We start from the raw sequence: 24,218 nt of genomic DNA on the forward strand, positions 1-24,218 counted from the left end.
GAGGTTCAACTCCAACCTTATCCCTACCTGCACTGCCATCCTCTCACCCAATGCTTTCAGTAAGCCTTGTGATTCTGTAACCACTTTGAAATAGGATAGTCACACCTGAACAAGTACAACCACATCCCAGAACCACCAAGAAAACAACATGCTTCAAGGAAGAAAGGATGACAGAACAAAAGTTCTCACTGATACATAAGCGAAAGCCAAGAGTGAAGCTGCCATTGCTACAAGGAAGGCAAGGAAGGGGTTGATGAAAAAGAAGCAGGCTGTAGAAGGCAGAAGAAAAAGGCAAGGAAGAAAAACAAAGAAGCAGGTTGTGAAGAGATTTGATGAGAGCACTGAGCGTAAAAATAAAACTGAAAAAGTTCAGACAGCGATTGTTTACGACAATTCTCTTCGGTAAGATAGTGAAAAGGAATGTGAACTTAGTTTTGATTTGGGTTGCAGTTGGCACCTTTGTAAAAGTCATCTATGAGGGCCATTAGGGAGAAAGTAAAACCTAATGCAGATGTCAGTGTGACGACTATGAGTGGTGGGAGAGGTAATGTGCAAAAGTGGCTAGAACAGCCAGATCATATCTACTACATGACAGAGGATTTAGGGTAAAAGCTCCCAGACAGTGTGTGATCTTGGACAGATGTTTTGGGAAAATGTATTGTTGGGGCTTCCTGTCCCTTTTCTTTCCTTTTTCAAATAAATGACCTGTTTTATATTTCTTTATTAAATTTTATTGGATTTGCCTATAATATAACTTTCAATTAAAAGTCGAAGTCCCGTTGCTAGGCCAGTGGTGTTGCAATAAGTAAACTTTCGGGCTAAAATCTATTTCTGTCTTCCTGGACTTGGCCATTCAGAGTGAATGGAATTCAAAAAGTGTTTGGTTTTGAAGCTCTCATTTATTGGATTGGTCAGGGTCAATCTAGGGTCCGCCCCTACACAATGGTTTTTGTACAGAAGTGGTGATTTTGGTTTTAGTCCGTTTCAGAGTTTGTATAGTTCGTTCCTAGACTGCAAACTCTGTTTTCAGAGTTTATAGATGCATGTTTTGTTGGAATGACCTTTGGGAGAATACAAGTGAGCTATTTCCTACAGCTGTGTAAGATTGTTTTCCCCAAACCAAGGCATGATAGGTAAAGAGTTGGCGAGAAATACCATCATTAGCAGATCGAAAAGGGGGCACGTTTACCCTCCGAAGAGATAATTAGATATATAAGTGGTGACACAGGTTGTGTTACCCTGAGCCCAAAGTTTGGCCTTTTTGATTGTTTGATCACGTTACCATACCCAAATGATACCGCAAGCAGCCAAGGTGCGGTGTTAGAGATATCAAAGAGCTGGTAGCCCCAAGGCATCCAGGACAAACAGTGGTGCCAACGTTGGCCTAAGATATAACGTTGGCCAACGTCGCAACGATGGGACCAGCGGTGGTCTCACCACTTATATATTCCCTAAACAAGGACAATAGGTTCTTAATCTCGGACCTTATGTAGATAGTTGGGATTTGCTGATTACAATCTTATAGCCAAGATTATTCAAAAATAATTACTCTTTTTTACAGCACATGTCAGTGACTGAATCTGTCCAAGATTGGGATACTTCAATTTTAAAATTCTTCATTCAAGATTGGGCAGTAGCCTATTCTCCAAAATTAGACTCAAGCTAAAGATTCGCAATTACAATTAGAACTCTACTATTATTTAAAGTAGTTACTATTGTAAATGGGTTAGATATTTACACAGATAAAATACTTATTAAGAAAATTTAGGCAGATTTAGAAAAATAAATTTCCCAGGTGGTATAATAGATATAACTATTGAAACGGTGATTAGGGAGACCTGCATTTGTAGTTTTACTACCTACCATTCATCTGATATAGGTTCTGGTCCTGTATTTAGACACCTCCTAGTCACCTCCGGGTTTATGACAAATAAGGAAACACATTAATTGTCCTTGATGTTAAAACCAGAATTTACATGTTAGGAACTTGAGAATTTTATGAGCCTACCGTTTCAAGTAACACTGCTATGTCAAGGATTTAAGACCTCAAATCGGTTTTTTGAGCCTACCGATCGATTTTTTTGAGCGTACCGTTTCAAGTAACACTGCTATGTCAAGGAATTAAGACCTCAAATCGATTTTTTTGAGCCTACCGTTTCAAGTAACACTGCTATGTCAAGGACTCATGAAATACTGATTCTTTGCTATACCAAGGTGTCTTGAAATAGAGAAGTCCTTAAATTTCAAGTTCCTACTTGGAATTTGACCTGGCGTCTGTTCGAAAGACAATTGTCTATTCAATGGATGTGTTACAAGAACTAGTGCTGAATAAAAGCTTTAATTTTGAAAACCGCACTTGATATCAAAGCAGCAAAATCAAAATCCTTAACCAGACGAGGAAAGAAAAGCTCTAGCATTGCGGTTGACCCAAAAAAGAATTGGCTTACATTAATTCAAAGTCAAGGGAACACCGCCACCTCGGCGGTGTTCGACCTGACGTTACGACACTTTGGCGGCGTTAGACCGGGCTTCTCGTAGGCAGTATTTGATACATACGCCGGCATGGCACCGGGGTCTATACACAAAATTGAAAGTTTTGAAAAGACCAGGTAAGTCCCTTCCCTAAAATTCAACTTATAGGCACCCATGTTCAAAAGTACTATAAAGGTACTTTACAGTACTATATAAAAGTAACTTATAATACTATAAAGGTAAGTATCTGCTATAAAACTGATCTGTTTCTGTTGATGCTGGAATTATAGAGATTTATCTTAGTTTTGACAAGATTTTGGAGGAAACTAAAAGTCAGATAGGGGGCAAATCAGAGACTGGCGAGGGAAAAACTGAGGTCAGGGAGGGGCAGTTGCCTCCCTCCCCTGCCCCATAGCAAATTGCGCCCCTGAATTGAGAAGGCATGGGGATTATCAGCCCTAATCATGTTAATTTTCTCTCGTTTTGAGTGTGACTCGACATCCATTTTATTATGATTTAGTTATATTTATAACTAGAAGTTAAATTTACATTATCTTACAAAATTTATATTTATAACTTTACTCTCCCCTCTCAACAAGGCCGTATGAAGGGGAGAGAGGGGTTGGGGTTTGACCCCCCCCCAAAAAAAAAAAAATACAAAGGCTTGTCGAATCGTAAAAACGTAACAAAATGAATATAAAAAAAAATTATAAACTTTTCTAACCTTGTACAATCTTGAAGAAAGGGGCATTGTGCCCAACTCATTTGGTGCATGGCCGTATTGAATTTTTGGCCAAAAAGTTTTCAACAAGAAAATTTGTTCTATGTATGATCAAGATTTTTTTTAAATAGAATTATCTTTAAAAAAAAAACCTAATTCTAAAAAAATACTCCAAGTTCCATAGTGATATAAACCCAAAAGCAATACATTCACCTTGGGTTGTATGTATTTTACTACTAAAAATAATAAGCCTAAAAAGTATTTTATTATTGGAAACAAGAACAACCCCCGCCTTATTTAAAGAATATGTGAATTTTAAAGGAGGGATGGAAAGTCATAAATGTTTATTGTGGAGCTGTAAACAAAGAAACTTAAAGTTTATAACTTTTAAAACCTTTTAAGTTTATATTTCTTAAAAAACTGGGTTGAAAATTTACATTTTTTCGAGTTTTGAATGAGTTCTTACAGAAAGCATCATATGTTCGCTTCCACATATCTGGATCCAAACTTTGTTCTGGTTAAGGCAAAGAGCCACCTTAGCGCTGAAGCTATAAATTTGCTAAGAATAAGACAAAATATAATCACCACACAAGGTGCACACAAAACGCCACATCGCTTTTTGCATTTGCTATGTGGGCATTTGAACAAGCATTTTTCCTTGCATGGAGGGCAAGTCGTTGAGCAGCCCTCCTCACAAATATGGCCACAAACTAGCTGTCGACCACATTTCTCCCTGCATTGTTTGTGCAGTCGACCTTGACAGCATTCTCCACATTTTCCCCCACAGATGTGGCCACAGCTTAAAAGACTACCACATGGTTCCTGACAAAGTGGCAATAGACCCTCTAGGGATTTCTCGGTAACAGCTAAAAAAAAAGAATCGTGTTAACAGAAAGAACAACAGTGAAACTATTAATGAGAGCATATACGATTTCCCAGCATGCACGTAAAAACTATTTCTGAGGGAAGCATTTTCTGGGTGGAGGACACGCTCAAAATAAACCCACTAAACATAGACCGTACCTAAGACTTTAGGTCCCCCTGTGCTCTTAGAGGAACATGGGGCATCCACAAAGAGTCACTAGTATGTCCTCAGGTTCGTCGCAGAGCACAACTCAACCTACTCGGGTTGCAAAGATGCCTGGGGATTTAGTTTATATAAGTTTGAGGGAATTCTTTCACCTGAGGATCGCCTTGGGGAGCTGAGTTTCAGAAATTAAGATGGAGCACCCTAGTGCCTTCATTGGCGTTGTTTTATTACGTCTATGATTAATGGCTGCAACGTGAAGCCTCTCAAAGTCTCGTTTGTGACTATGTCCAGCGGAGGTTAAGGATGCGACGCAAGTACATGCTCTCAAGTTCCAGTAACCTTTTCTTTAACTGATGCCTGTGGTATCAGTTTTCTAAGCTACAGAAAATGATCGAGGAGCACAAGGCTACTGAATAATCTCAGATTCGGTTGTAAGGAACATTTCTGGGATCTGCAAATTTTTTGGAAAATTATAAAAGAAGCACCATCTTGGCCAATCCTGATCGTTAAATCTCCAGTGTTTTGAATGATCCCTCAAAGGTAATTGAATTCAACGAAATGTTAATCTCAGCGCATACTATCCCACAGGCTTATTTATGCAATCACGAAAAAAAACAGTTATGGGTAATTCAAGGAATAAATTTTTCATGTTTAATGTTACACCGAGTCCATGTTAGTCGATTTTTGTTTATCCGAGGTAGTCTATATCCACACAACTGCAATTCACTGCATTTTACTATACCCAATTGCACACATTTAGCACTACATTTAGCTCCTAAAAAAATGCTTCGATTCCCAAGTACTAAATTTTAAGCTAATTTCAAACTATGAAAGAACTGAAACAACAAACACAAACAGAAACCGCAAACAGAAAGAAATGGCCGTTAATGCACCGTAAAAAACAGCCAGCAGAAAGAGATACCGCCGGTAATAACAGAAGAAAGAGAAATAGTCAGTAAAGAGAAACGGAAGGGAAAAAGAAAAAACAGCATTTCAAAAGAAAGCCAGTAAAAGACATACAGTTGTTAGAAAACAAAAACAGCCTAACTCCTCTTGCTAACCCAGTAAGTTGATCGAGGCTTTCGGCCATACAATTTATAATCTTTTACACACATTCTTAAGCTAGTTCGTCACATGAGCACCAATAACTTCAAAATAAAGTGTTGTCTAAAAAAGAGAGTGCGTCCAAAAACACTTTATGGCAACTTTAACAAAATTCATGCAACTATTTGCGAATTTTCAATTCTCGGTTAGACTACAACTGAATCTTTGACTAATTTAAAACAGTCCAGAAACATGAATAGGACTATGACTATTCACAACCTTCAAAGATTACTCTACTTCATCTTTAAGTCAGGATGAAAATCAGGAAAATGGCTTAAGCTAAAATACATTGCCTTCAATAAAGGTTTTGAGGTGACAATATCGTTCAACACAATTTTGAACACTTCTGAATTTCATGAAATGTAATGCAAGTATTGAAATATAATAGTCATGGTTGGTTTTTTATGGTGCTTCAACAGAATCCTCAATAAACGAAAACTTAGGGGGGAATGTATGTTTCAACACCTATTGGGGCAGTTTTTTTAATGAGAATCTCAAGGAAGAATATTTTATAAAGAAGATAGCAAAAAATTTTTTTTTTCAAAATCCAGGGAGAGAAGTGTATGTCTTCAGCCCATCGGCTTAAAATATGTTTCAAAACAAAAGTTGATGGCTCTCACCCAGAAAGGCGGCCTCTATTGCGCAAGCGGAACAAATTTTCAGAACGTCAATTCCCATTATAGTCGACGATTTTAAGAAATAGGAGGACATAACAAAAATACTGTCATGGTGTTATCCAAAGAGATGCCCCGAGGTGGCAAACCCACACGGATGGGAGTAAGTACGTTCTATACCATGCACTATACAACGCTACATTACATAGTAGTTATGGGTATAGCTTCAAAATTTTTCTTAGGGTGGGGTAAGGGGGGAAGAGGTGTCTCCATCCAGAGAGTCAAGGGGCATGGGCTACATAATAATGGTTTTCCCAATTATTACGGCAAAACTGCCCCCCCCCCAAACTACGCAATTGATACTAGTTGATACTTTCTATATAGAAAAATATAAACAAGTGAATACTGATATGTATTATTCTTATGAGCTATTCTCAGCGCAAGTTAGGGTGTCCTGTTTTTTGTTTGTATTTTTAGAACAATGGGGGGGATATAATTTGGTAACAAAAAGGATATATGCTATAACAAAAATTATCTTTAATTGTTCTTATATTTCAAACAAAGTTCAATCAGACACTTGTCTCTCCTCCCCAGCTATACCATCAGAAGAAATGTTAATTATGTAAACTCCAAATTTGTCGCCTAACACTAGATGGCGTTTATGTTTATACTACCTGGCGCGAAAATTAATCAAAATGTTGCCATTTTTGCAAGATTAAAATGTAAAATCGAAATTTTACCGTTTTGCTTGTTGCAAGAAGGAACAGAGATATTACAAGTTCTGTAAAACTGTAAAGCAAAATTCAAATTTTACTACTTTTTTATTGGAAGAAGGAACTGAGATATTACAAATTCCGTAAAATTGCAGAGTAAAATTGAAATTTTACCCTTCTGTCTGTTGCAAAAAGTAGCAGCCTTGTGTCCACATGCCAGCATATGGGGTACCATTACTAGCTTCCTGCAGTCATCCACAGAACATTTTTCTTTGCACGTCTTCTCACATTTGTGACCACAATCAAGGATAATTGGACAACTTTTGGCCTATAAATAAATGTAATTGAATTTCCTTCAAGTTAAATTTACATATTATACAGTTGTAAACAGAACATACACTTCATACAAAAACAAAAGAATGGACTTATTAATGGTATCTAATTAGCAACACAAGGCAGAGAGAGAGGAAGAAAGTGACGACGAGAGAAATGAAGATACAAAGGACAAAAGACGAGAGAGAGAGAGAGAGAGAGAGAGAGAGAGAGAGAGAGAGAGAGAGAGAGAGAGAGAGAGAGAGAGAGAGAGAGAGAGAGAGAGAGAGAGAGAGAGAGAGAGAGAGAGAGAGAGAGGAGTATTCTGTATTACGATACCTTTGTCCAGTCAAAATTTTCCAACATTACACAAGAGAAGCTACTAAATATATATATAAAAAAAAAAACGGATGAAGGTAGAGCTGGAGAGAGTAAAAGAGAAAATGATAGCATTATTGAATCAGAACCCACCTTGCAAAGGTGTTTTTCCGCCGCGACACAACAGGCAACTTCTACAGTGTGTTTGCATTCCTCTATAACCTTCTTGACTTTGACTTGACATAAAAATTGATCCAGATCCGTTCCACATTGAATCTGTGTTCTGTGACCACAAGGGAAATCGAACTTGATTCTTTCTAAGCATAAGCCACATTCCTCTGAGCATTTACGACGACAGGGATGATTCTTTTTGCATTCAGAGTTATTCCTCGCACATGGCTTCTCACATACATACTTCTCATGTTCTGGGTCGTCCTAAAACGACAAATATTTTTTCATAGCAAAATTGCAATACTAACAATAACGATATTATAAAGTAATAAATACGGTTTTACTAGTTTAAACGGTTATGATTCTGCGTAGATCGTTTATCTTTTATGAGACTTGCGCATGACAACTGGCGATCGGGTGTTACTTTTTTTAATAACAAGATTCCCAGCACTCATAATAATGCTAATAATAAAATGTCCACATTTTTGTAGATAGGAGCTTGAAAATTTTGCTATGCGGTTTCTGATAGGCCGAATGCGATGGTGTGATTTTCGTTAAGATTCTGTGACTTTTAGGGTGTGTTTTCCCCTATTTTCTAAAATAAGGCAAATTTTTTCAGGCTCGTAACTTTTGATGACAAAGACTAAATTTGATGAAACTTATATATTTAAAATCAGCATGAAAATCTGATTCTTTTGATGTATATTTTAGCATCAAAACTCCGTTTTTTAGAGTTTCGTTTACTATTGAGCCGGGTTTACTATTTATTCCGGATACGAAAAGGACCTGTCCCCTCTTCAACACCTCGCTCTTTACGCTAAGGTCTTTTATCACTTCAAAAGGTAGAAATGTGACAGAGTCAAAATTCTCGGGCACAATCATTACTATAGCGCTTTAAAGTTTCTTCTATACTTAATTAGTGGGAGGTATCAAAGCAGAGTCTAGGTGCAATTCCTGGCCCTGGGACAGCTGAAATCATACCCTGGAACCCGTATTAACACAGATCAATTCACTGCGCAACCATAGGGAGGCACAACCCTTGGGAAGCTTAAACCCTTACACAGTTCATTCTTTACAGCTAAGTATTGACAATGAAGCTCTCTAATTGACTGACAGTAAAATTTCATAAATGTTCAACCAAATTAAATGTCCAGGCTTGACTAACTAAATCTACAATTTATCTAAATTTCAAAACTATTTAATTAAGTTAATAAGAAAGAATATACGAATACATATAAATATATAATACAATATCCGCATGCGTAATATACAAAATAAAGGTAAAGTATACGGCATTAGACTTTACAGTCCGTACCGGCGGTGCTGATCTCCGTTTCTTGGCCCCTCAGCCAGGAAGTGCAATGGGGGGTTGGGGGCCAGCCATCCTGTGCTTTCGCACACCCTTCCTGTTTACCTTCCCCAGATTTCTCCAGGTACCCATTTAGAGCTGGGTCGACTCTGGCTAAGCTTACAGAGTCACGCCACTGACCCCCGTCCCAAATGTTTTCAAATAATGTCGGAAATCTACCCCCTTCGAAAATTTTCCCCAGAAACACCACCACCCCCAGTGTATTATTTTGTGTCAAAATTCAAGTTATGCCTTGTCACTTTTTTTGAAAAAAAGCCAGTATTTTGAACTGGTAAACTCTCATTTTACGGCCGAATCTCTACTAAGCTATAAGCTATACGCAACAATTACGAATACTGTATGTGAACAATATAGGCAAATTCCACAACTTAAAGTCATTTCTCCAGGAGCTGTGTGGGGTCATGTTATCCCCAAAGGCATATTTATTGGACCGAACAGCTATTTTAAGAGCTCCACCCCATTCTTTTTAGTCCCTTAAGAGGGGCATTAGAATTTTGAATTCTGATCAAATGCATCCTCTGTCGATCTTCTAGGACCAATGGTTCTATATACAATCATCCCTCAGAAAAAAAAAAAAAAAAAACAACAACAAATGAACACGCATCCGTGATCTACAAAATACGAAATTCCATACATTTTTGTAGATAAAGTTTAAACCTTTACATTGAAGTTCTTTGATGCGTTGGTAAAATTTTTAAGATAACTATTTTGTTCAGCGTATTTGAAAAGTCCAGTAACTATACCTTTGGGAATAATATGACCCTCCAGAGCCCCTGGGGAAAGATCTGTAAGTCATGACATTTGTCCATGATTTACCTATAGTATTTGTTATAACAAAGTACACAGGGTATTTGCGGGGAAAACTTTGCAACGAATGAGGGGATTCCTGAATGATAAAAAAAAAAAAAAAAAAAAAAAAAAAAAATCAGAAATTAAAGTCTTTTTCAAATGAAAGTACGCTAAGAAAATTTTCGCCTGGAATCGTCCGCAAGAAATTTTCAGGAAGAAATTTTCAACTATACTGGAATTGTCTGGGGAGAATTTTCCTGTCCGGGGGGGGGGGATTATCCCTGGAAGGGGAGCCAGATTTACCGGTATTTTTTAAAAACGATAAGAAAACAAACAAACAAAAACAAGTTTTTCGAACTAAAAGTAAGGAGGAACACCAAAACTTAAAACGAATAGAAAAGACTATGTATATGAGGGGGATTGCCCCTCCTCAATACCCCACTCATTCTAAACTTTTTTTAGAACTTTAAATAAAGCAAGTTATTTTAATTAAATGGCCCTTGTGTTTCAGGAGTCGTTCTCAAAGAACTAGGACAAAAAGTCAATCTTTAGCGTGAAGAGGAAGTTTTGATGTTGCTCCTTGGTTTTATTTGGAAAAACTTTTTTTTTATTTAGTCAAAATCATAGACCTAAAACTGATCTTTCTGCTTTTAAAATTTGTTCGCCTGAGTATCCTGCTTCTTACCTATTTTTAATAAAAAAAATAAGTTTTTTTAACTGAAAGAAAGCAGCGACATTAAAACTTAAAACGAACAGAAATCACTCCGTATATAAAAGGGGCTGTTCCCTCTTCAACGCCCCGCTCTTTACGCTAAATATTTTTACTGTTTTAAAAGGTAGAGTTGAGAGAAAGAGTCAAACTTTAACGTCAAACTTTATTCTATGACTTTTAGGGGGTGTTTTCCCCTATATTTCCAAAGTAAGGCAAATTTTCTCAGGCTCGTAACTTTTGACTGTTAATATTAAATTTGACGAAACTTATATTTTTAAAATCAGCATAAAAATCTGTTCTTTTGATGTCTCTATTAGTATCAAAATTCCGTTTTTTTAGAGTTTCGTTTACTATTGATCCAGATCGCTCCTTACTTCAGTTCGTTACCACGAACTGTTTTATCACTTTTTGTATCTTCACTGAATCCACCAGGCTTACCAATAATGCTACATACCACACATTAGCGTATAATACAGCAATGTAGCACGTAGCAATACGCAAATTTGCGTATTGCTACGATGTTTTGTTAATGGCACATTGTACTACTTCGATAGAATGAAAACTTTCTCCAACTTCCTCTTTCTGGCACTCGGTGCTATGTGCTATGCTCCGTGCCAAAGTTATGTATAGATTTACTTTATCATTTTTCTTTGTTTATTTTTCTGAATTATTTTTCTTTTCCTTAAAATGTAGCTTTCCTTTAATTTTTTCTGTTGATAGCTTTCCCAGTGAAAAGATTGTTTGATATGAAATAAGAGTATATGGACTATATTTTTTCATTTTTTTCAATTGAATTTATAAAGTTTTACCCATTTTATATGTTATTTTTGAATACGAGGACAGTTTAAGAAATTAATAACTGAACAGCAATTCAAAGCAAAGATGTAAACTCAGAAACCAACTACTTACTGTTGGATGGCATAGTTTGGTGCAAGAGTGGCCACAGTCAAGGCGAGAGTCGCAAGGTATTTTGCAGCACCCTTCTGGGCTTTTTGAACAAGGTATTTCCCCCGTATGGCCACATTCGGGTATAATTTTTTCCACTTTCTGCATGCATTTGAAATCCAATGGGTCTTTATAGCAGAGCATGAGAGAACTATGACCACAACGTAGATTCTTCGTTACTTCAGCCATGCATTTCCCGCATTCTTCAAAACATTTTTTGCTGCATTTGTGGTTAAGGTCACAGAGATATCTTTCACAAGGGATCTGACAGATCCTATCAATGTGTTCTCTATCTTGAACATGACATACGCCTGCACATACATGGCCACACGGCATAGATGTATTGCACGGGAGTGAACACCCACCTTCAGTAACCTTGCTAAAATCTTCTGCCTTAGCAACAGTTGTAACAGTCCCGTGGACCTGAAATAAAAATAATTTATCAATAAGTAAGATTCTTTTCAGCACTTTAAAGCTCATTTTTGACCGAGTTATATTAGATATCTCGCTGCATTCGTGTTCGCAGTTGCAGTGACAAGTAGTCATAGTTGCAAGTTGTCACCATCGTAAATGGTCGCAGTTGCAATCAGTCGTAGTCACAAACAGTTACAGTTGTAATCGCAAGTAGCTTTAGTCTAATTCACAAGTATTTGCTTTAGCAGATACAATTAGTCACAACCACAGTCACAAGTCGTCGCAGTCGCGCAGTCACAAGCCGTCACAGTAGCCATCGTAAGTAGTCACGACCATAAGAGTCGCAGCTCCGGTCTCAGGTAGAGGTGGTCGAGGTCTCAAGCAGTCACACTTGCAAGAAGTCCCAAGTAGTCAGAGCCGCAGCCACAAGTAGCCGCAGTTGCAGTCACAGTAGCAGTAGTAGCAAAGAATACTGGATGCACATGATGTTGTTTTTATTTAGATTAGCTTTATTACTTTCTCAGTACTTTACTCAAACTACTCAGACATTACTCTTTAATTTACTCAAATGTTACTCTTTCCAAATGATAAATGCTGCATGTAAACAATTGGAATATTGAAAAATTTACAACCCTTTCTCCAGACGTTGTGGGGGTATGACATCCCATGAAGTATAGTCATTAAATCTTGAACAAAGCCATTAGAACATGCTCATTTCGAACATAAGGGTTATTTCATTATTTTGATCAGTAACTAGGGGATGTAAAAAGGATAAGGGAGATGCAGCCTTTAACATGCTCTGAAAGTTTCAACTTAATACCCTCAGCCTTTCCTGAGATATTGGTGATTTGCTCTTTTGATAATCAGCAAGCACATAGTGTATTTTGGTTATATATCACATCCCCCTAAACATTATCTGAAAGCAACAACAAATAGATATAGTCGCAGTTGCTAGCAGTCGCAGTAATAGTCGTAGTCAGAAGCAGCCACAGTTGCAACCAGTCATATTTGCATCCGCAGCAGTAGTAGTAGTAGTAGTAGTGTTATTAGAGCAGAAGTAGCTCTAATAGTTTGAAGTTAATACCTTTAGCCGTTTCTAAGATATTGCAGATTCCCATATATAAAGTCTGGATAAACATAGTGTCTTTTGATTAGTCCGGCATCTCCTTTAACATTCCCTGGGTTTCACCTTAACGCCTTTAGCCCATTTGGACACACCCATGATAAAACTTCCCTCTTTTCGAGATGATAAATACTCTATGTAAACAAAGGGCAAAAGCATAATTTACAATGCTTAACCCGAAGGCTGTGGCGAGCTTGTTATGCCCGGAGGTATAGTAATTAGATCTTTTGCCTGTCTTGAACAAATGCTTTATTTTTTTTTTAAATTCCTATTAATGTTGGAAACGAGACATCTAAATAGAGTAAGTGACGAGGGGCTTGCTGCCCTCAAATCACTTTCGAATAGCCTCCTTAAGTTGTCCTGAAAGTTTCAGCTTAATGCCCCAAGCCATCCCTGGGATATTGCTGACACGCTCTTTTGACAACTAGTATGCAAATAGTGTTATGATTTTATTCCATATTTCCAAAAGTAGTTGGAAATTTTGTCTTTTGATTTTACTCTTAGTAAGTTTTGATTTGTTCAATATCCCCTTTAGATATTCCTGTAATCACATATCAAAGCTGTTGCAGCCACAGTCATGAGTTGTCACAGTTGCAGTAGTAGTCGGCTTGAAAACTTCAAGCTAATACCCTTGCCCGTTCCCAAGATATTGCAGATACGCCTTTTTGATAACTTCGGTACATATTGTATCATTTGATTTAGCTCAACATTCCGCTAAATTTAATCTTAATACCCTTAGACGTATTGGAAACACCTAGGATCATACAATTCCCCTTCCCAATGATAATAGGCAAGCCAATCGTGTCAGTAATGAACCAGTGTTTCTCAGAACAATTATTTCAAAAGTCGTGGCAAGCTGCGTATGTCCGTATCATACCATAAGCTAGGTCACTCCAGTCCAGTGAATGATCAGCAGAGATTCATATCGATAAATCCCAACTAAGCAAAAATAGCCGAGAACTAAACCACCGCTCTCTATTACGGTAAATTTAACCTTCAATAGATCTGTACCAACACAGCTGCGTACGAACCAGTAACACGGCAGTATATCTAGTGCAAATGTCCCACTTAACCATCAAGTGGCTGGACACTTTTAACAGTACTGTTTATTTACTTTTGGCGGACTACAGAAAAGCATTCGACCTTATCAAACATCTGAAAGCATTAACAAATCTGAAAGAGATACTACTACTACTACTACTATTAACAACTCACCGCAGCACAAGCCACCTGAGGCCAACACGGCTAGGCAAAATTCTAAATCCAAATCTCTACAAAACTTCCCCCTTTACACCCTCCCAGGATGTTCCCGTTTCCTTTAAATCTTTCTTTATGAAACCCAACAACCCCATAAGGGGACGACCTGCTTTTCGTTTAGCCCTAAAGGGTTGGTCAAAATTGACAATCTTCGGTAATCTGTCATCCTTTATCCGCAGAACGTGCCCTAGCCAACTCAACCTTTCTTTCATTATAGCCCTAAAAAGTGGGATTAAACAACATTTTTTGTAGAATCTACTATATGAACTACGGTTTGTCAGCCGGGTAGCCTACTGAGAACAATCCGTAGGCAATTCCTCTGGAAAACACCAAGCAAATCTTCATCCACTTTTCGTAGCGCCCATGCTTCAGAGCCATACTTGACCACTGTCATAATTGCAGCTTCCAATATTCTAATCTTAGTTTGCAGACTTATCTTCCAATTCTTTCAAATAGTTTTGAAATGTAAATAAACACCCTGAGCTTTGGTTAGTCTACTTTCAACATCTTCACTACTCCTACCGTCTTTACTAAAAATACCACCAAGGTAAGTGAAGCTGCCAACCTGATCAATCTTTTCGTTACCAAACGTCACCTTTACATCTTCACTTATTCTAGCCTTAGTAATTTAGTCTTCTTAACATTAATTTTCAAACCTATTCTAGCACCCTGGTCTCACAAAGCCTATAAAAGTTCATTCATTTTGCTCACTCTTTCATCTAATGTGGTTAAATCATCAGGATAATCTAAGTCCAGGAGAATTTTTCCTCCCTATTTGATTCCGTGGTATCCCATTGCCTTTCCTGTGCTCCTCAAGAAAGTCTATCAAAATGATCCATATCAAAGATAATAGAACACCAACCTGCTGAATTCCTGATTTAATACCAAGCCAGCTTCTAACCTCATTTCCTTCCTTAACCGCAGCAGTGTTATTCTCGTATATAGCACTAATCACTTTATTGTATTTGTCTGGTCTACCATACAAGGATAAGACCTTTGTTAAAGGTCTCCAATCAACAGAATCGAACGCTTGCTCATAATCTATAAAACTGAGGACCAAAGGCGTTTGACAACTCAGACATCTGAAAATTTGGCCAACACATCCTCTACCTTTTCTAAAACCGCAATGTTCTTCTCTAAAAACTTTGTCTACAGCATCTCTCAGTCTAAAAAGATCATAGTACTAAGTGATTTGCTACCTACAGAGACCAGACTAACGTCTCAATAATCACCACACTCACTCTTATTACCTTTCTTATACAGTGGTTTAATTAAGGTTTTCCTAAGATCGTTAGGTATATCCCCTTCTTCAAAAATTATTTTCACAATATTCAGTATTTCTATTACTATTATTACTATTATTATTATATAAATTATTATCATTTCTAACTTCAGAGCCACCATATTTAAGAAACTCATTTACCACACTATCAGCACCAGGAGTCCTATTAACTTTTTAATCCTTTCAGTTCTGTCGCCAATTCTTCCTCACAAAAAAATCTTCCTTCACATTCAAGGTATCAAAAACTTTTTCATTTTCCTTTTTATCTCGGTTTTAACTCTATCTCGGTTTAGCACATTCTCAAAATGTTCTGCTCATTTCTCTTTAACTCTTTCCCTATCACTAATTGTGGCCCTGTCCTATCTTTAACTGGGACAAGTCCGGATTGAATACTCCCTCTCAATTTATTACAATGCCTGTGCAATATTTTAATGTTACGCTGTCTAGCTGCATCTTCCAGATCCTCGGCAATTTTATTCATAGCCTCCACCTAACACCTCCTTATTCATATTTTAATGCTTTCTCCTCTTTCTTTATATTCCTTTTGTTTTCATATGATCTGTCACTCAGATAATTCTTGTACAAGCTCCTTCTCGTCTCTATTAAGCATAAAGCTTTTTTTTTTTACTAATATTCCAAGCTGCAGTCTAAACTTTTTTTCCTTAAGACATCATCAGCAACTACAAAAATTGTTTTTCTAAAATCATTCCAACCATCTTCCACATTGTTAAATTTTAAACTCTCAAGTTTAGCATTAAACTGTTCCTTGAAAGTTTCTCTCCAATTCTTATCCTGGGTTATCTTATCTTATCCTTATTTCAGCATTAAATTAACCGTAGACACTACTAGATGGTGATCTTTATTTTTAACATCAATAACGGCACTCCTATATACCCTAGTATCTTGTATTTATCCTGCCAGTCTTTGCTTTACTATAAAATAATAATAAGGTTTGCTGTCTTATTATCACGTGAATACCATGTCAACTTATGGGCCATTTTATGACCAAACAAGGTATTTGTTATAACTAGATTGTTATACCTACGCAATTGCAAGAGTCTGTAGCCATTACTGTTTCCTTGTCCTACACCAAATTTACCAAAGCTAGCGTACTATATATACGTATTTCTACCGACCCGGGCGAAGAAAACACCTAGTAAATTACATAATATTTCTACCTAGGATCCTTTCTATTTGCTTCTGTAACTGTAACTAGAATTCATCCGAGTCACTAGTACTCCGTCAGTCGGTTCTACAGAGGCATATACTACTATAAAAGATACCCTGAGCTTTTTAGTCATAAAACGAGCAATTAGTATTCAGTTATTAATACATTCCCAGCCTAAACAGGAGTTTAAATCTTCCTTGTTCATCATGAACCCTACTCCCTGTCTATGTAGCCCATCCTTCTACTTGAGTAAACAAATTCTATTTCACTTAATTTTAAGCTTCCTACCACTGGGATATGAGTTAATGAAACTACTAATAAATCCAGTTTGAATCGACTAAATTCAACAGTTGAATTTAATTCATACCCGTTCGGAATAAATTAACGAGTGAAATACTTTTGAACTTGTAATTGAAACTTGTTAGATAAATTTATAAACTTGTATATGATTACTATGTATATGTATATGTATATTACTTGTATATGATTAGTAGCCAATCCGGACTAGTCCCAGTTAAAGACAGAAATGGGGCCACAATTAGTGATAAGGAAAAAGTTAAAGAAAGATGGGTGGAACATTTTGAGAACGTGCTAAACCGAGATACAGTTGCAGGAAAAGATACAGATGAAGATGAAAAAGTTTGTGATACCTTGGATGTGAAGGAAGATTTGTTGAGTGAGTAAGAATTAGCGACAGTACTAAAAGGATTAAAAAATAATAAGGCCCCAGGTGCTGATAGTATGATTAATGAGCTTCCTTAATATGGTAGCTCTGAGGTTAGGAATAAGCTACTGAAGATTATGAACATGATTTTTGAAAAAGGCGAAGTACCCAATGATTTTGGGAAAACCTTAATTAAACCACTGTATAAGAAAGGTGATAAGAGTGAGTGTCGTAATTATCGAGGCATTAGTCTGGTCTCTCTAGGTAGCAAATTACTAAGTAATATGACACTTTTTAGACTGAGACATGCTGTAGACAAAGTTTTAAGGGAAGAACAATGCGGTTTTAGAAAAGGTAGAGTATGTGTCGACCATGTTTTCACTCTTAGGTTAATGATTGAGAAGTCCCTTCGTTGTCAAACACCTTTGGTCCTCAGTTTTATCGATTATGATCAAGCTTTCGATTCTGTTGATAGAACAGCGTTAACAAAGGTCTTGTCGTTATATGGTATACCTGAAAAATATATTAAAGTGATTTGCGCTGTGTACGAGAATACTACTGCTGCCGTTAAGGTAGGAAATGAGGTTAGCAACTGGTTTTGTATTAAATCAGGAGTTAAGCAGGGTTGTTTTCTATCCCCCTTTATATGGATCATTTTGATGGACTTCGTCTTAAGGAGCACAGGAAAGGCAATTGGAGACCATGGAATCAAATGGGGAGGAATAACACTCCTGGACTTAGATTATGCTGATGATTTAAGCATATTAGATGAAAGTGTGAGCAAAATGAATGAATTTTTAGAGGTTTTACGAGTTCAGGGTGCTAAAATAGACTTGAAAACTAATGTTAAGAAGACTAAGTCACTAAGGCTAGGAATAAGTGAAGATGAACAGGTGACATTAGGTAACGAAAAGAATGATCAGGTTGGGAGCTTCAGTTACCTTGGTAGTATTATTAGTAAAGATGGTGGGAGCAGTGAAGATGTTAAAAAGAATAGCTAAGGTCCAGGGTGTTTTTTCACATTTAAAAAAAAGTTTGGAAGAATAGAAAGATAAGTCTACAAACCAACTAGAATATTGGAAGCTACAGTGATGACAGTGGTCAAATATGGCTCTGAAGCATGGGCACTCCGAAAAGCAGATGAAAATTTACTAGATGTTTTCCAGAGAAATTGCCTACGGATTGTTCTGGGTACCCGGCTGACTGACCGTATTTCAAACAGTAGGTTGTACGAAAAGTGTGGTTCAATCCCGCTTTCTGGGGCTATAATAAAAGAAAGGTTGAGATGGCTAGGCCACGTTCTACGGATGAAGGATGACAGATTACCGAAGATTGTCCTTTTTGGCCAACCGTCTGGGGCTACACGGAAAGCAGGTCGTCCTTGTCTGGGATGGGAGGATGTCATAAATAAAGATTTCAAGGAAATGGGAACTTACTGGGAGGGTGTAAAGAGGGAGGCTTTAAATAGATTAGGTTGGAGGAGGAGCGTGCGTAGCTGTGTTGGCCTCAGGCGACTTGGTGCTGCAGTGAGTTATTATTAGTAGTAGTAGTAGTAGTATATGATTACGGCTTAAGGTTTATTTATGGATTGTGGGTGTAAGTTAGTATTCAGCACTACTATCATCTGAGTCGTCCATGTCTTCTTGCTTACCTTTGCTTACATGCAGAATATTATTATCCGAATGTTACATTACCTTTTGCTTACCTTGCTTACATGCAGTGTATGTCTTCTTGCTTACCTTTCATGGCATTAAACGGTTAAATTGTAAGACAAAACAAAATCGTAAATTTGATAAGCAAACTTTGGCAATTATTTCTAAAAGAACGGAGTAATTTCGTATCTAAGAAAGCTCTTGTCATATTCTGTGAAATATTCGGATTACTTGCGAATCACTGGATTACTTGCCCCACTGAAAGATAAGTTATTATTTATTCTCATTGCATTCATTTAGCCAGTGTGGATCATTTCATAATTGTGCTTATTGAGAACTTCTCTGTGGATATACCTTTTTCGCTTAATTGTTTTTGGATTGATGCCGAGTCGTGAGTGAAATTCGCTTATCATGGACAATTGGAATCAGGGCTTCCACTCTCGAATCTCAAAATTCGGGGACAAGTTTAAAAAATTCGGGGAGTTTTCGGGGACAAGTCTTCAAGATTCGGGGAATTTTCGGGGGCAAGTTCAAAATGGAATTTTATTACCAAATTTGGGAGCCAAAATTGGTTACAGCTTCTTTTTCAGGCTCAAGTAGGGCTTGGATCCGCGTAAAAAATCAAGTTTTTAGCATAGTAGGTTCTAGAGCTAGAGTACAGGATTGGACCCCATAGCTAAAAACGATTTTTGTTGGCATTGCAGGCAAAACCTCAGAACTATTTTTAAATAAATTAAAAAAAAAATAGGCTGAATGACACTCTAGAACTTTTGTTTTTGAAACTTGTTGCTTTTGGTTCTAAATTACCTTTGCTGCTTTATTCCCATAGCCCGAAAACGAGATTTTTATGTCATTTATTTTCAGAAAGACGACGAAAATAAAGTAGCCTGTAGAAAGGCAATTATCCCATACAAAGCAATAACATGTGCAATGATTTCTCGAAATAAATGAATATTCTTCGGCAAGGAAACATGAACTTACACCAGAAATTTAATTTTAAAAAATCACCTGAAAGCAAGGAACATAATTAAAAATTAAAACGAATAGAAACGATAACATAGTAAGAGGACTGTCCCCTTCTAAACGCCCAACTATTCATGCTGAATTTTTTTAGTACTTAAGCTTCTCATTTTTCAGTTGTTTTGGAAGTTGTTCTTACTGAATCGGGACTAAATATGAACTTAAGCATAAAGAAAAAGGGGGCTTTCCCCTTCGAATATGTAATATTTTTTGTTCATTTTAATGTTGCTCCTTGGGCGTACTTTCATTACGGAAAAAATCTTATTTTATTTCAAACAGTTTTTTAAAAATGCCAGGAAATCCAGCTCCATCTCCACAGAAAAATTATTCCTCATCCCGCAAAAATCGTCTAGACAATTCAATACCGTTAAAAAATTTTCCCGGACAAATATCATAAAGGTCTCCACGCGTAAGATTCGGTTTACAAAGATAAACTTACAATAAATAAAAAGAATTTTGTTTAGGAATCCTGGCAAATCCGTTTTTTCTTCGATTGGTTGAAAATATATACAGGTTTTATTTTCTTGACTGGTGTTTCAAAAGCCTTTTCGGTCTGGCGGTTCTACCTAGCTTCAAACACTTAGGCCTGCTTAAATCCTAGAGTGGAAATCAGCTTTTTCAATTTCTTCTGCACCAAAAAGGCAGTATTTTGGGATGGGAAAGCCAAAAGAATTTTTCGAATGATCTAACATTTATTTGCAACAAACCTTGTTTGTACCATACTGTGCAGGAAAAAATTAAGTTTCAATAAAAAAAAAAAAAAAATATGTCATTGAAAATTGCCACGAAGAGGCTCAATATCAGCTAAACCAAGCACACTACCTACGACCTAGGGAGCCACAAAACGGACAAGAGAAGAGGAACTGAGAATGAGTCTCTTCATTCCCACTTAGGTCTGAAGACTACACGCAACCGATATTGTCGCCAAACAGTTTGTTTATCTGTTTTCAAATCTTTGAGGGCACTGAACAAGCGTTCTGCTGTAGCATTAGAAAATTATTATTATTATTAATTTATTACCCGTCAAAAACGGAAAAGACGGAGTATATAAAAGAAAAAGAAAGAAAAGCACAAAAATTTAAATACACTTCCACTACAAATATTATAGAATAACAGTAGTCCAGGGTGGTTGGCTCTTAAAACATTGGTACTGAATTTTGAGATTCTTCTCTCTATGGCCATGGAAGGGTTGGTGACCTTATATTTCCTGGAGATATCACCATTGCTGTGCAACAAAGGGAGACGCAGGAGAAACTTAGCATATCTGTAGAATGCGCTGAAAATGGCTTTCTTTTCGGTAGCTGTGAATATTTTCCAGAAGGGAACCAGAGCAAGCAGATGGGGGGTAGTAAAAGCATTGCATAGCCGGGCAAGGAGAGGACGGTTGAAACGATACTTATTGGCAACAAGTAATCCGTAAGACGCTCGTAGACGGGAACAGAGGTGGTTTGTCAGTGCTGAGCGTGTTTCCTTCAATGTAGAAGAAATAGGAAGGCCAAGATGCGTAAGGGACTCACAAGGCTTAATCAGAGTTTTGCCAACTTTAACGGAGAGGTTAATAGAAAACTCATTTTTTGAACCATTGAAGAAAAGAAGTTCTGTTTTAGATTCGTTGAATTCAAGTCCGATCTGCTTGTATGCCGCTGCAAGTGAGTCGTAATTTTGTTGAAATAAAGATATCGACCGAGAAACATGAAGAATGTCATCAGCAAAGTTCAGCAGCGAAAGATTAATCCCACGGAAAAGGCACGACGGCTTTATTACTTGCTGTGCTTCGATAATAGCGTTATTAAACAGTGATGGAGAAGTTTTGCCACCTTGACGTACGCCTCTCTTGACACTCAGCGTTTTTTTTAGAAGGAAAAATGCCGGACGGAGAGGGGATCAGGATGACAGCCGAGAGCTTGTTGTACATACTCTGTAGACAGGGTGAAGGATGCAAGAGGAAACACCTCGCTGAAGGGCTTTGAGCAGGATATGGCCATGGATGCCAGAATAGAAGACTCTACTAACATCAAGTCCTCCAAAGACGAGAAGATCACCATTTTTATCTGCATCAATAAGAAGATTTGCAAGAACGCTGTGAACGTGTTCCCGTCCTGAGTGTTTTTTGAACCCAAACTGGTCGTCCGGAGTAGTGCATCGAAGTGCAATTTCATCAAAAATAAGGATATTCAAATAGCTTACAAAAAACAGTTGAAACAGTGATCGGACAATATGAAGCGCACTGGTCAGCTGGTTTACCTTTTTTGAGAATAGGATGAACCAATCCAACACCAAAGCTGTCTGGAACGATGCCAGTAACGAAAATCATTCGAAATAACAGAGAAAGGAGCTCTAGGAGAAGATTGCTGGCAAAGCATAAATGAGTACCAGATATACCATCGATGCCCTTGGATTTCTTTTTTTTTTAACTTATCAATTTGGGAGCGCATCAAGGACGGAGTGACCAGGACACCAATATCCTTAACTGTAAACTGAAGCTCCTTATCGAGGGCCTGGCAAAAGGTGTTATCTAGGTAGGAATTAGGGGCTGAAAATTGGTCTCTGAAGCAGTCGCACCAGTCTTTTTCTGGCATGCAGGGCGGACCATTGTAAGATTTGTTCTTAGCTCGAAGATGCCATAAAGCAGGAGGCGGATTATCGACAATCTCGCTGGTACGGGCAATTTCGTTATCCTTATGCTGTGTGAATGCTTTTGAAAATTTACGTTTCGTGTAAATACGAACAGCGTGGACTACTCCGGAGCGCGGCTTCCCACAATCTGCCCATAATTGTAGCCAGAATTTTGCTGAATCACATGCGGCCAGGAGATTAGGATTATTCCGCCAGTTACGCACTTCCGTGCCGTGGCGAATTTTGCGGACCGAAACTGTAGTTTTCTCAGCTGTATGGATAGCATGCGTTATCTCAGAACAGTAGATGTTTAGTAGGATTTTTTTTTCTGAGTCTGCTGTCATGTTCGGACAACAGAAAAGTGCGAAAGGACTTCGGATCTTCGACAGTATGTAGTCACATGAACTCTGGTACGAATCAATGTTAGCAGCTTCCCAGTTGAGGCTGAACAACCATTTAGGTGGGGAATTTGTGGGTGAAATTTGCGGCAAGGGCTTTATTTGAAAAGAATTACAGATAGGCATGTGGTCGGATATGGAGTAATCAAAAAGAACCGTAGTATTAGAGGTAGGTTTAATCATAGAAGAGCAATAGAAATAGTCCAACTGAGACACGGAGCCAGATTGATGGATGTACGTAAAATCACGATCATTTCCAACATAGGTGAGACTTGGACAAGCATGGAGCAAGATCTGAGATCTATTGTTTTCAGCGTCAGACAGCTCACAGTTAAAGTCACCAAACAGGAGACAACTTAGGCCTTCATGTTCATATTTTGATACTAGCTTGGCAATAGATGTACATGTGAGAGAGAACTTCCTCTCAGACATATCATTACAGTAATTAGTAAGAAAATAAACGACGAATATGACCACATTCGAAACTTCAACCACAAGGAAACTGTCAGACTTAGCAACTAGATTACCAAGAAGCTCTTTCCGTATCATCAGGGCCAAACCACCTGAAGGCCTAACGCAAGTGGACTTAGCATGGTGGAAAAACAGATTATGAGAAGACGTGAACTCCAACAGTTGACGACTATCGCTTGACAAGAAGTGTTCCTGAAGACCCACCACGTCAAACTACAAGCAAAGTTCAGAAAGTAGGTGATGTTTCGGTAGAACTTTCCCACTGATGTTCCACGATCCAATTTTTAAGGTTTTTTCAGGCATTGGAATTCTTTAGAAGAGACTGAGCGACAGGACATTTAAAATTGTAACATGGGTGGTCAGGAATTGCAAAGAGCACACTTAAGTGCCTTGGTACAAGGATTATCTTTGGTTGTTGAGTGGCCAGCCTCACCACACCCGGAACATTTTTGGGTACCTGAGCACGCAGACGTAAAATAACCATATGACTGGCAAGAAAAGCATTGGGGTGGCAAGCGTTGAAATATACTAATGGGGAGTCTTTCGCACCCTATGATGGGTGGAAAGCAAATAAAAGACTCAAGGTCGTCATTAGACTCAAAAAGAAACTTAAACGAACGGGTGTTTCGGATTTGAGTTGCTTTCAAACAGTTGGCAATCAAATCACATAGGCTATTTTAATGCAGATCTTCAGGAACATAACGGATAATACCGAAAAGGGAGGGGCATTGGAGTTTAGGCTCGACTTCAGGGTTATTCCCGGTTATGCGTGACATAATAGATTCGGCACCACTTTTATCCTTTGTGACTTCTTTCCAGGCGTCTCTACTGGGACGAAGCTCGATTATATTCCCACTAGCTTCTCCACAAACATGCTCCAGAT

General features: G+C 37.8%; 1 protein-coding gene across 1 annotated transcript in view; it reads right to left on the reverse strand.

Moving 5' to 3' along the window:
• The window catches only part of LOC136039216 (NFX1-type zinc finger-containing protein 1-like), a 134,483-nt gene that overhangs the window by 17,208 nt on the left and 93,057 nt on the right, over nucleotides 1-24,218 (reverse strand). The window contains exons 10-13 of the mRNA XM_065722747.1: nucleotides 11,235-11,693; nucleotides 7,438-7,719; nucleotides 6,829-6,982; nucleotides 3,779-4,059 (exon numbers count right to left, since the gene is read on the reverse strand). Of these exons, the coding sequence (XP_065578819.1) occupies nucleotides 3,779-4,059; nucleotides 6,829-6,982; nucleotides 7,438-7,719; nucleotides 11,235-11,693 (1,176 nt within the window). The remainder of the gene's footprint in view (nucleotides 1-3,778; nucleotides 4,060-6,828; nucleotides 6,983-7,437; nucleotides 7,720-11,234; nucleotides 11,694-24,218) is intronic.

This window comes from Artemia franciscana, chromosome 19 (assembly GCF_032884065.1).
Source record: "Artemia franciscana chromosome 19, ASM3288406v1, whole genome shotgun sequence".
Taxonomy (NCBI): domain Eukaryota; kingdom Metazoa; phylum Arthropoda; class Branchiopoda; order Anostraca; family Artemiidae; genus Artemia; species Artemia franciscana.